General features: G+C 35.5%; 2 protein-coding genes across 3 annotated transcripts in view; one reads left to right on the forward strand and one right to left on the reverse strand.

The window, feature by feature from the left end:
- ASPA (aspartoacylase) overlaps positions 1–13,771 on the forward strand; it is an 83,374-nt gene that overhangs the window by 65,907 nt on the left and 3,696 nt on the right. The window contains exons 1-4 of one of the 2 annotated variants that reach the window (XM_074922615.1): positions 6,449–6,741; positions 9,269–9,531; positions 11,985–12,180; positions 13,356–13,449. In XM_074922615.1, the coding sequence (XP_074778716.1) occupies positions 9,293–9,531; positions 11,985–12,180; positions 13,356–13,449 (529 nt within the window). In that variant the 5' untranslated portion in view covers positions 6,449–6,741; positions 9,269–9,292. Of the gene's footprint in view, positions 1–6,448; positions 6,742–9,268; positions 9,532–11,984; positions 12,181–13,355; positions 13,450–13,771 lie in introns of those variants that run through there. The other variant, XM_074922614.1, reaches the window with a different exon arrangement.
- Positions 424–5,393, reverse strand: SPATA22 (spermatogenesis associated 22). Its single transcript, XM_074923232.1, has 8 exons — positions 5,351–5,393; positions 4,810–4,938; positions 4,051–4,105; positions 3,807–3,902; positions 2,402–2,756; positions 1,955–2,081; positions 984–1,081; positions 424–609 (listed from the first exon to the last, which is right to left on the reverse strand). Exons 1-8 carry the CDS (start codon positions 5,391–5,393, stop codon positions 424–426), a joined length of 1,089 nt encoding a protein of 362 aa, XP_074779333.1.

The raw sequence follows: 13,771 nt of genomic DNA on the forward strand, positions 1-13,771 counted from the left end.
TATTAAACTCTAACCAAATACTCCTCAAAAGACGTTTATAGTCAACATTTTGAAGGACTTTCTAGAAATTGAAGATAATGAAAAGCAATGGCAACCTGAATTAGTACTGATGATCTTTCTCTAAGATACTTGGACTACTGCAAAACTTAAACACTTTAATTCAGAATTTCTCCAGTAAACTCTAATCTACTATGTAACAAAACCCTGTCATTGCGTATTTAACTGGGCAAGATAAGCTATGAAAAGTTAGAGTGGCATCAAAACACTGTTAATAACATTTGTTGAATAACACAGCATAATAATATTTTCAATTATTTAATCAGATTTTCAGAACTAGCTTTGGTAGATGCTTTAGGATGTCCAGCCTTTATGGGCAACGATTAATGAAAATTGGTTTTGGACAACCATTTCTACTTCTAAATTTCATTCATTGTTTTTTACATATGCTGTCATTGCAACATCTGCAATTTTAACAAAATCTTGGAAAGTGTTTTGTTCTTGAGTAGTTGCTGGTCTTACAGAGACACACTTGAAAATGTTCCATTTTGTGTCATAGGTTCCCATGCACCTGTGCACTCGACCTCTAATTAGTCTTGGAAGGTCCCGGTCCTTCATCAAAAGCATAGTAAACAAATTAAAAAATTGTATCACCTTTCTACCATAAAAGCTTCCAAAATGTCTGGCTGTTAGATATTAGTGGATTTCTGAAGGCTACATCAAAAGTAGAAGGAATTTACATCAGCTTTTCTGCTATTACCTACTTAGAAGCTGAACTAAAAGTCCCACCATTTTTGCTGAAACATAAGTCTCAGGATACCGAAATAATGACTGGCTCTAGACCAGTTTGGGAACAATAAGGATTAAGCATCCAGCTTTCCATTTCACTACACAGTAATTTTCTGTTTTATCAGAGCAACATATTGTTGGCTTCATAAAAGGGATTATAGCTAGTGATGTCTGTGTTATGTACAACAAATACTTACAATTTCATAAAATACACAAGGCAGAATCTCCTTTCCATCTCTCAAAAGAAAATACTTTGCCCCGTATGCTCCAGGTGCGACTGCAGAATCAAGTGTGCCTATACCATTTAGCAAAAATAAATCATGCTGTAAACATCAAAGCAGTACTAAGTATGATATACAAAGATACCATGACAACGTTTACTACACAAAAGCACTAAGATATATCAAGTCAGCATCAGCCTTCTGTGAGATCTTGTGCTGACAGCGCAGGAAGCTCCAATACAAATTATGGGCTTTATGTAGTCTTTCAATCATGAAATTGTGTGTGATGTCTCTCTAAACTGAGTGACCAAATGTGGTTTTTATAACCATCACTGTAAACAGGTCATTCCCTTGTTAAGCAGAGCTCAACACAATTCTCCTTCAGGTTTATTGATCTTCATACGCAAATAACTTTAAATATTTGCAACCTTGTCAAAAATAGCTTTCTGAGGTGCCATTACATTGTATGTTCTTATTCACCTTGATTTAAAGTTTAGACATTTCAGTCTTTTGCATGTTCAGTTCTCAGATAACATCAGTTAAAAAGCGAAGTGAAACACACTAAAAGTCAGCTATGTTTAGAAGTACTCCAGACTTGAATTTATTCCCAGATTAATTGTATTAAAAATGACTGTAAAACTGTACCTCGCTACAGAAGGTAAATTTTCCTATTAGAAATGAATTCTAATACATTCTAAAAACAAGGAAAGAAAAGAAAGAGGATAGAAAGAGCTTAAATGTTGGAGGATAATTGTATTATTAATTTTGTTCCTATTTTAGTCACCTTTGATAGCTGAATGGATCTCCCAGCAGGAAAATTACATGGTGGTCATGTCAGTATTTTGTGGTTTTAAGTATTTCAGCGATTGTTCGTACAGTTAATGACATTTTCTCTTGGTTGTTGCCTTACTATTATTATCAGTTATAGCACAATCTACTATGCTTACCTAAAACTTCAAATAATAGTGCAGTTTTATGAGCATATTGAGTCCAGTGCCTCATGCTTTCAATGACTGCAGATATGATTCGCAAATTTGTTTTTTCTTTCATTTTTAATTGGGATGATGAAACTACCTTTCAGAGGAAGATGAAAACTCAAGTTAAGAGATACACACTCAGGCAACTTTAAAAGGCACACAGGCATTTATGTATTATGTTAAATATCCAATATTTACATTAAAATTAGAGTATTTGTTGTAGAAACAACTCCCTGCCAATTTACAGGATCATGCTGAGGATTGTAGGTTATTATAGTATGAAAATTTCAATTCTAAATTTTCAGAAACTTAAGGGTTTACTAAGGCAGCTAGGACTGATGAAAACCTCATCTTTCCTTAATTTTCTTTTTTTTTTTCTTCAGGGTATCTTCCTAATAACTCTTTCTGTAAGTTTACCTGTGTTTTGTTTTCTGGAACACGATCAAATTGCTTTTCATTCATTTTATTTTGCTGAATGTTGTGGTTAAACTTATATGCCAGACTATGATCCTGCAGACTTCTTGAAACAGTGTTAGTTTTCAGTGGCCATTGTCCTTTAGATGTATATTTTTGGCTGGTTTCAGTTGTTTTGATAAACTGAGATGAATTACAGTTATCAGGGGCTTTTTGCTGCTGAACAGTTTTCAGACTGTTTGACAGGCTCTCAAACTTTCGAATAATTCCACTATCAGATCTTGAATCTATTGTGTTAGTTAAAGGAGTATACTCATTTCTGTTCCAGACTTTAGTACTGGGAGCCTTCTCTTCTGCCCTGCAGTACAACGTTAGACATAGTTCAGTATCACAATATCTACTCTGAATACTCAGATATGTAATTAAAGTATGTAAAAGCAATCTATGCATTGTTGTTGTAGTTTTTAAAACATCTGTTAAATATTCAAAGCACCTGAGCGTGCACTTAAATTTCTCCATATACAACGCAGTGATCACACCTGTGCTTAAACCCAGCTGAACTCATTAGGCCTTAAGAGCTTGCTTAATTATTGTCCTGCCCAGTATAAGGGATCCTTCCAGAGCCAAGATTCACATCTTTTCCATAACTCTAAAATAAACAAAGTTTCTTCTGACAGTGATATTTCTGAATTCTTCTACCACCATCACCAAAGAAGTCATTTCACAACAAACTCTAGTGCTGACATTATTTCTAACACCCTTCATTTTACAAAGGCGTCTCAAATTCCTTCCACCTCCATTCCATTATGCCTTTGAAGGCCTTTGTTTGAAACACTCACCCTCTTTTTGCCATTGAAAAGGAACAGGAGGATGGGAAGAGAGAAAAAGGACAATTATAACATTGCTGAAGTTTTCCTGCCAGTTCTATGCATCTGAATCTGTAAGCTTTTCCTTGGTTTATAAAAGCACAGAGTTCACAATTATATTCAGTTTTGATTGAATGTTTTGATATAAAATTGTCCTACTTTACACTGATAGAAATCTATTTGATTCTACTAATAAATTTGGTTTGAAAGTGGGCAAAACTTCAAGTAAAGGAGAATCTCAAAAATTTACATCTAAGACCAGAAAAATTCAATCGACTTTTATGGTAAGACTGAATTTTAGACCTGATAATCAGGCTAGGTATTAGGTCTAATTAATAGGCCTCATTAGGTACACTGGAAAGATACTTAATTTCAGTGGGTTTTGGCTCATAAGCACAAAGTAATCGTTTAGGACTACAGCAATCTGAAAATTAAAGGGGTCTCTCTGAATGCTATAAGAATATAGAAAAATGTAAGATACATTTTCACATGAGGGTAATTTTGGTTTAGGAAGGATAATAAAAATCAAAGACTCCACCAACCTGCACGCATACAAGTTTTTTCCAGCATTTGCTAAATCAGACTTTGATGCATTTGGTGGTTTCATACAGGAAGGAGCCACCTGATGTTCTGTTGGGCTTTCAAAGATAAATTTGAATTATCAGTGACATAGTAGCAGCTTTATTGTCAGACACAGGGATCATAGTTTGTGAAACAATTAGTACCCGAATAATAATAATAATAATAAAAAAATCAATAAGCAACAAATAAACTGCTTTTACATACCCACTGTTTGCTGCTTTCTGTAGTTCAGCCACTTCTGGGTTTGCAGTTGCCCAGCCTAATTCTCAAAAGACAAAGGATTTAATATGGATACAGACTGAAAAGACTGAAAGGCAATAGGTCTGCTTAGGGCTCCAACTACTTTATCTGCTTAATGTTCCACAAATAGTCTCACACAGGAAGGAGAAGGGAGGAAAGAAAGGAAAAGTGATGCTTTGATATCTGTAATTATAAGGCAACTTATAACAAGTTGGTTAAGTTACAGACATTAGACTTATTAGCACAGAGACTTTATTATAAGTAAACTTTTAAACTTTATTATAAGTAAAACATAATGAAAGTACTAAAGGCAGAATTCTGCATCATTCTTTCCAAGCACAATTTGAAGAACAGAAGTTCTCTTCTGAATTACAAGAAAGACATAAATGTTTCTTCTTGTAACACAGGACTTGAATGTTGATTGAAATCAACTGAAAACAAAAGGTCAGAGTTTCAAGAGACTCTATTTAAATGCCAGTGCTACTTCATCCTCTAACACACAAAGAGTCAAACTCCCTCTAGGCACAAAGTATAAAAAGCTCAATTGTATTGAGGAGAAAGAAATTTCCTGGAGGACATTTTTTACATAATTAACTTTTCAGAAATAAACATAAAGGATGCATACAGTTCTTGATAAAGACAATGTCTAATTTAATAAAAGACAACCATAAAGTTAAGACTTGGATTTAGAGCCATTAAAAAAATAAAATACATCTTATTTACCTAGTGATGTGGCAGAGAAGTTGTAAGTCCAAGTCCCAGAACTAGTACCTGGCTCATTTTGAAGTGGGTTTGAAGTGAAGGGCTGTCTATTTCTTTTTTTCTGATTGAACAGAGGTACAGGAAGACAACCTAAAATTTAAATAATACTATACCAACAGCAAAAGGATACACAATCTACACTTAAAATATGTATATAATTTAACAATTGTTTTTACATCACCCACAAGAGTTACATTTCATAAACGTGTAACAGACTAGCCACTGCCTCACAGAATTTATATTCCCAGCCCTCTGTCCTGCACATAATTCCACAAATGAAACATTTCCCTTAGTGACCAGTCCCCTGGCGCCATTCAAAATCTTGCCCTGTGCTGCAATAAAACAGATAACCCATCTGAATCCACTCAGGAAATGGGGGTTTATGACTGAACACTGTATATCCTGTATGAATGCTGCGTGTGTGTGTGTGTATATATATATATATATATATATAAAAGCACAGTGAAGTACGAATGGTAAAGCACAAAAGGATGGATGGTACCTGCTGTGCTGCGAGTTGAAGTGTCAGCTAGACTCCTTTTCATTTCTTCGCAGTAACTTAATAGGCAACAATGTATTGATTACTCCACATTTGCTGTATGGAAGTTAGAGAAGCAAAGTAAACTAATTCATATTGTAAAGACATCCAAATTTTATGTGTTTTTCTGGCAGTTTCTCTTAACTCTGTACACGTGACACACATCACACTTCAGACACAAGCCTAAAACATGCAAGCAGTTGTACTGAATTTAGAAGATCCATGAGTACCCGAGTAACGCACAATTGCTCTTTGCAGACTGATGGCCCAAATGATTAAATTTTTGATGTAGGAGTTGGATTCTCCACTTTTAAGTGCTGCAAAAATACAGAATTCACTTCTGAATTTAGAAGTGTATATATATATATTTTCAAATACAAGGGATATTTTTTTAATTCCTGAAAATAGAATACTGATAGAAAATACATACTTATTATACATTGCTGCAAAGTGTGATGGCAACATACACGGCTTCGAATAAAACCCGATTGAACTATGCTGTGAGAAGTGTCACGCTTCAAAAAATAAACTTATTTTCTGTACTTTACAGTACAGACCTAAAACCTTTAGCCCATCTCCTAATATATAAAACACTTCACAAGTCAAAAAATCCATTATCAGCCACATGTTATGAGGAAAAATGTCTATATTAGCACGTTAGGTACAGGTTGTTTGCTGTATTTGTTTTCTGAATAATCTACTTCTGTAGTAAGTGTCTCTGTATTACTGTACACATCAGGGATGTTACAGATTGATGTGTAGCTTTAGTTGCTCTTCTACCCAAGTTAGCTGCTGGTGCATCTAGTTATTTAGTTTCTGTGATACACACCAATGGCCTATGTGACATTAGGGCAGCTTCTAGTTCAGTGCTGTTACACAACTTCAACTGCGTTGCTAACACTGTGAAAACTAAGGGCCACCAGTAAGTGATATGCTTCTAAAACAAACCACCATAAATTCTATATTTCAGCTTATGAGGGCAGTTTTGAGGGTGATTTTAGGCTGCTGTTTTGCCTTCTGCCCTCTCTCGAAGGTAAACAAATAACAAAGCTGTAAGAAAAAAAAAAAAAAAAAAAAAGTAGTCTTAAGGATAGGGGGGGATACCAGGATAAGCCTCCGGCAGCGCTGCCCGAGCCTGACGCCCTCCCGGCTCCGGCGGAGGCGAATCCCTCCACAACCGACGGACCCCGGCCGCGCGCTCCCGCCTGAGGGAGAAAAGGGCGGGAAGGGCGGGCCACGCCCCCCGCCAAGGCGGCGGCGCAGCCCCGCGGCGCTGGCGCAGGCGCAGTTGGAGGCGGGAGAGGCGGCGGGCACCGGCACCGGTCCCAGCCCCGCGCCGGGGAGAGGGCGGCGAGGTGAGCAGCTGGCAGGAACGATTAAACCGGTCCTCTGTGGGGTTTCATTAATTTTCTCCGTACCCGTCGACCTGTCCCACGTGGTGCCATGTTCAGCACGTCGAGAACCTGGAGCAGGAGCTGAATACCCGCAAACGTGTGAACACAAACATGTATATTAATAAAACTATCAGCATTCTTTACCCTTCTCCTCTTAAACCACTATTCTGGGATTTTACACATGGCTGTTCTCAACCATGTACCTTAAGTCTGGTTCCTCTGCAAAATCCTGGCAGCCAGCAGGATTGGAGCCTGTCCTTGTTGTGTAATCCTTTTTCTTCATTCTTGTAAGGCTTTGGCAAGCCGTGTTACACTTCTTTTATATATATATATATTTATTTTTTTTTTTTGAGACTTTGACAGCTAGACTTCATTTATGTTTTATTACTGCATATATTTTCACCTCATGGCATGCATCCTAAGCTTCCAGGTGCACTACCAGATCATTGTATGTAGTACATAAAAGCAATCTGATTTCTTAATAAACTAAATATCCTCCATAATTTTTCAAAGTGTAAGTATTGGCAAAGGACAGGAATAAGGGATTGGTCCCGGTGTTTAATTCAGAAGACTGAAAACTTTTCAAGTGTCTGCATTTATGCCACAAACTCGTGGGTGCTTGTGATATCCTGGGAGACCAGGAGTTAAAAGCTATTTGGAAGTTAATTTGCTCTAAGAGTATAAAAGAAGCCTCCGTGGCTTTAGTTCCTAAACTATGTTTGGAAATGCGCTGTATCTGTCCTAAGAAAGCTCTTCTTAGGAGACAAACTTCTTGCATGTTAAATGAGGTAAGTACACAAATGATCTCTCTATTTCATTCAGCGTTTTGCAAGGAATTATAACCATTACAGTACCACCAGCAATAAAAGATAAACGATATGTATTAGCACTGCATGTTTGCGTTTTGCTGTTTACTCTTCAAACTGCTGGGGTGTTTAAATTCAGCAAACCAAGATTCAGAGCATGAGTCATTTTTTTCAGGCAGCGTGTAAATAGCTGTTTTGGCACCACTGCTAAAGTGACTGAGGTCAAAGGACAGTACAGACTGTCCAGTGCTGTAAAATACAACTATACTGCTTTGTTTAGTAAGTTACTTACTATGATTAAATATCTGACAGCTTCTAAGTACAGCAGTAATACAGTTGAGTGTTTAAATAAACAGTTGCTCTGTATTAACTCTCTGTGAGGTTCAGCAAATCTGTGTGCATAAGCTGAAACATAAAGAGTAACTTTTGTAGGAAATATATTACTGGCAAAACTTGTCTAGATAAGTCCTATGTTTAGCTTTCTTTTCTTGAACCTACAGCCTGTGTTATAAAGCCTCTTCCAGGCACTAGCCAAATACTGTCTCAGTCACTTGAGTATAATCTTAATAAAAAGGAACTGTGGAATAAATATTTACTCTCTTGGACTGTAACATTTTTTACATTTATATCACGTGTGGGATACTGATTGCAAATATTTCTGTCATTTACAGCAGTAAAACTTACTTTCTGTTTTTAAGACCTTTTATTCAAAATGTTTTGATCCTCATGATGGAAGTTTTTACGGCTCTTTGGTTTAAGTTTCAGAAGCCTATCTGAATGCTTTTGGAAATGGAAGAAGTCCAGTTGTCGACTAAGGGGTATTTTTGGGGGGAGGACACAACTATTGTCCCATTGTGGTCTATATCTATTTCCTTTTTAATAAGAGGTTGCAGAAATTAAAAGGGCTGTCACTGGCAAAGTTGTTTCGATGTGTTAGAGGTCTGTGTTGGCAGATCCCAAGATAGAACTAGAGCCAGGAACACTAGGTAAGTCAGTCATGGATAAATTACACTTTAATTTCAGCTAGTGTTCTTTCTAATCACTGTTCTTCAGATACTATGAAACAAAAAAAGGTCCTACAAGCAACAACATGCTTTGAGAAATTCAGCTGTTCTTGTTTTTTTCTAGATGAAAGTGCTTGATGTTTCGGCATTATGTGTTGATCTAAAGCCAAGATATGATTCATATTTTACTGGGTTTGCTCACTTCAAATAATTCTGCCCTTGTATACAATAACGTTTACATAACTTCAAACATACATGAGTATACTTGTTACACCTAGTTTGCAATGCAAAAATGTGAGAGATATTTAAGTGCATTATTAAAGTTTACATTAAAAAAGCCTTTTCATACTGTCAGTAGTACAAGATTTACTTATATATCATATATTAATAGAGACTGCCTGGAGAAGTTAACTTTTGAACTGTGTAACAGTACCATTAACAGACTTGGAGATACTCCTAAATATGGTAAATGAAGGGGAGGGCTCCTAGAGAGGGAGGAGTGTCAGGTTAGCAACTCCCTGCCTCGCAAGGGGAGTTGAAAACTGTTAGAGAAATATTAATTCACTCTCATTCACGTCTGACCTGAACAGGCTTAAAGAATTTCCTATTAAAAGAGAATTTTTTTTTTTTTTTGAGACAAAAGTTTTACTTTATCATTATTTTCTGTTTTGCTCTCAGCAATTCTTAGAGCTGCTGAAAAGCATGACTTCCTCTTCCGTTGTTGATAAACCTCCGGTAAGACGGGTTGCTATCTTCGGGGGAACTCATGGCAATGAGTTATCAGGGGTATTTTTGGTCAAGCACTGGCAAGAGAATGGAGCTGAGATTCAAAGAACAGGAATGGAAGTGAAACCATTTCTTACCAACCCAAGAGCTGTGAAGAAGTGTACTAGATACATTGACTGTGATCTGAACCGTGTTTTTGACCCTGATAATCTTGGGTAAGAACAGTTGTACTTTCTGTTGTTTTACTTTTCTGTTTTTCAAAATTGTAAGGAGATTCCTTTCCAGATTAAAATGTTAACACAAGTTCCACTACTATTTTAACTGTGCAGTCACATAACTGAAATTACTGACCTTTAACCCAAAAGAACAAATTGCATGAGTGTAAACAAATTAATTCTAAAACTGTTGCTAGTAGAGTCTCAAACCAACACATAATCTCAAACACAGAATTTTAAATTAGATAGCTGTATTTGTGTAAACTTAGGTAGTGTTGTTCTGATTTGCAAAGTCATTACTTCTCACTTGTGCAATTCAGCTTTGGAGCTCTTCTGAATACAATTATACTTGCAAGAAGATAGCAGATAAAAGCAAATTAAGGGTAGACTTCTGAGCATCTGAAAGAATGGCATACAAATCAGGGAAGTGTATTTCATTTCAGTTATATGGAGTAAAAGATGAAAACTTGAAATTAGCTAAGTTAAAAATAATGTATTCTATGGCAAAATGATAGCCATAAAGTCTCAAAAATTTAACTGACTTCTACTAGAAGAAATACAATCTATAATTACTGTAAAATAGTAATTGATTTTACATTTTTTATGGGATTTTATGTTTTTCTGCTTTTGAGACATCTATTCCAGAGGTGTACTTTGCCATATAAACATTCTTATGCCTGGTATAGTTGCATGCTAAACAGGTAATTATGTTTCAGAAAGGTTTTAATGGTAAAGGTGAATATCACTGAAAGATGTATCACATGTATATGGTAAACACAGTTATTCTTACCCTGCATATCTTTTAATTTGGCTTTTAATTTTAGAATTTTGTTGTTAATTATTATATATAAGATAAACAGACTTTTAAACACATAAGTATTGAGGCCATTGTTTTAATTGCTTGCTTAGGACAAACGTATGGAAAAAACCCTGGTTTTGTTTTCAGCTGCTTTGAACATAGAACACTTGAAAAAACAGCAGATTAAGACACCTGCTGGTTGTCTTCATTTTTTAACTAAGAGAACAATTTATGTTTCATAGAACATAACACAGAACATTTGAAAAAAATAGCAGACACCTGCTGGTTGTCTTCATTTTTAAACTAATATGCCTCAGTAAAGCTGCCCAGTCCTGTCACAACACTACTGACTGGAATACCTTCACCTGGTCACTTTTAAGTGTGGACCCTTCAGGATTACAAATGATTTTACAAAATAATAGAAAGGGGAGTGAAATCCTGATAACTACTGAAAGTAATTGGCTTCAATAAGAAGTATTAATTTAAGAGTCTTACGTGAGGAAACCTTGAATTTCAAAGACAGAACTAAAGAATACAAAGGTAGATTATGTGATACACAAAATCATAAAAATAGAAAAAGGAGCTTAAGGGGCTCACATAAAAATTGCAATCCACCTCACATCCCACCAGTAGATCAACGGCATTCCTAATAGATTGTGTCTTCTCATTTCTAATACTCCAGCAGTGGTGATCCCATAATTTTCCTCAGCAACCTCTTTTAATGCTTAAATATCTATGCAGTTAGTAAGGTGTTTAGTATTCAAGAAAATTTTCTTAACACCAGTACTTCTTTCAGAATTAAGATATTACAAAGCTTGAGATATATTGAGAAAGAAAACTGAATTTAGTGCCAAAGATATTAGGTGTGTCTATATTGTACTTGGGTAGTATCCCAAGCTTGTAATCAAAACTAGATTTGCCATTTTTGCAGAACAAGTCTGAACCTACAGCAGCTTTGTACACTGTTTAAGATGTAAGATAGATGTCTTTATGTGCACATTTATGTGCCCTTACACAGACAGGAAGCAGATCTCAGACCTTTCCTTAGGCTGAGACTGTTTTTTTTAAAGCGTAGTACAGACACAGTCACCTGAGATTACAAGTATTGAAGCTTCAGAGGAATACGTTTGAAGTAGCAAAATCTTCTCTGAGTTTTGAAGGTCAGCATAGCTCAAAACAATAGACTATAAAAGGCTGACGAGAAGGCAAGAAATAAAGCAAGTTACAAAAGACCTTGGGAGTGATGTCCACAGTAAAAGGGCATGGACCGGTATCTGAATACTGTCTTCAGTAGGAGGTGGATCCGGCCTTGGAAGCGGTTTAAATTGTTGAAAAATTTTGAGTTAGTTTTCTGCACAGGGGAATATTTTGGATGTAAAGAAATAGGAGAGAAGTCAATAGTCTCCCGCTAAAATCAGATTGAAAAATTCTTACTACCCACCTGCACAAGATATATAATAGTAAGACCTGTTTAACAATCATGCTTGCTTTTTTTGAGCACAAATTCATCAAGTTTTAACAGTCTGGTAATTAAATAGCTGATTTCAACTCCAGTCAGTTATGGAATTAAAGTAAAAAGAAAAGGGGATACATATTTTGTTGACTGTAAAGCCATGGAATGAGTTTACTAATTTCTTTGTACTGATATTAACAGCAGGACAGTGGTGGAAGATATTCCATATGAAGTGAGAAGGGCTCAGGAAATCAATCATATATTTGGTCCAAAAGGTAGTGATGATGCGTATGACCTTATTTTTGACCTTCACAACACCACTTCTAACATGGGTGGTACCATTATTCTTGAAAACTCCAGGGATGACTTTACAATTCAAATGTTTCATTATATCAAGGTAAAACTAATTTAAATGAACTATTAAAATAGATTTTAGTTGTAATGTTGTATTACTATATATTATTTTGTAGTTTCTTTAAATATACTAATTTTTATTCTGCAAAACTGTTTAAAATATTTAATCACTCATAGGACTTTTTTTTTAATCAGAGATAATTAATAATTTGATTGTAATATCAGGTAATTCCGATTTGAACTCATCATAATCTTCATGTATTAAACTGAGTGTTAGTAAGACTGATGGGCAAAGAGGAGTGCTCAGAATAACAGCTATGAAAATGAATGCAATTTAATCTGCTTTCACACCGATCTGTCAGGAACTTAGATAAATTTGGGTCACACATGCTAATTTTATGAAATACAGATACGTACAAAATTATGGAACTAGGTAATGACAAATGTGCCCTTGATCAGTATTTATAGGAAGAGTGATATGTCTTTAGAAGGTGTTTAATTCTGCTGTTCCTGAAGCTGATAAGTATTGGTAGAGTGAGGTTTGCACAACAGCTGGCTTGAGTGTAATCTGGTTGAAGTACTAGTGACCTAGACAATGACTGATGAAATCAAGGTTAGGCCAGCGGTGTGGAATTTTAATTTTTTTTCCTTAGAAACAAGGTATAATTTAACATTTGATTTTTTTTTTTATTACCTGCATCCCATTTAAATGTTTATAAAATATTTGAAGATACAGAAAGCTTATGATTAAAATGATATGAAGAGCCAATCGTAGGCAGTCATCAGGAAAGAGGCCTGAAATATGTTCCTATGTGAAAAAATGGTTAAATTAAGGCTTAATTCACAGTCTACATCCCCATAAGAGAATTGTAAGTCTAACACAAAAAAATACTTGAAATCTGCTTTACAGTATTTTCATTCTAAGTTTTGGAACACCAATAAGTAGATTTTTCTTAGCAGTTTAGGACTTGAACTGTGTTCAGTTATATTAGGAGACAGCAAAGTTCAGTGGAGCATGCCTGGCATGAGTTAATAGAAAGGAGACCAACAAATACAGCTTTGTCTCTTTTCTAAAGATGTCCTACTTCTTTGAGGGCCATGAAATAAAGGCAACATATTGAAGACATTGTGTAAATCACTTCTGCATCAGTAATCTTTTGTGGCACAACATTTTAAAAATATTTGCATAACAAAGAAATTTTTAAACAATCTCCACAGAACGCTTTGGCTCCAGAACGCTGTCCTGTTTTGCTGATTGAACATCCTAGCTTGAAATACGCAACAACTCGATCTGTAGCAAAGCATCCTGTTGGTAAATATGAAAAATAAAGACTATTCTAACCCATGATAAATTATTTTAAAATATGCCTGTTTCCAGATCTGTTCATTTTGTTCTGTTATAGAGTGCTCTGATCACCAGCAGCTATTTGACAATATATTTACCAAATCAAATGTATATGATTATCTCTTCTGGTGAAGAGTTCTGATTTATACTTGGCTTACAAAATACAGAAACCAGATGGAAATTGTTAAACTCAGTTAACCCACTATTTGCAGAAAATATTTAAAATGTATGAGGATAACAAAGAAGTAACAGCTTCAGGAAGGAAATGTTTGTATCCTCTAAATAAGCC

The sequence above is a fragment of the Athene noctua genome, chromosome 19, assembly GCF_965140245.1.
Source record: "Athene noctua chromosome 19, bAthNoc1.hap1.1, whole genome shotgun sequence".
Taxonomy (NCBI): Eukaryota; Metazoa; Chordata; class Aves; order Strigiformes; family Strigidae; genus Athene; species Athene noctua.

What these genes read in the sequence shown, in the direction of transcription:
- SPATA22 (XM_074923232.1), bottom strand. Translation starts at nt 5,393, where the DNA reads ATGAAAAGGAGTCTAGCTGACACTTCAACTCGCAGCACAGCAG. An exon ending in CAGAAAGCAGCAAACAGTGG is followed by an intron (nt 3,903 to 4,050) that starts GTATGTAAAAGC and finishes TATCTTTGAAAG; the next exon opens with CCCAACAGAACATCAGGTGG. An exon ending in AAAAACTTGTATGCGTGCAG is followed by an intron (nt 2,757 to 3,806) that starts GTTGGTGGAGTC and finishes GTTGTACTGCAG; the next exon opens with GGCAGAAGAGAAGGCTCCCA.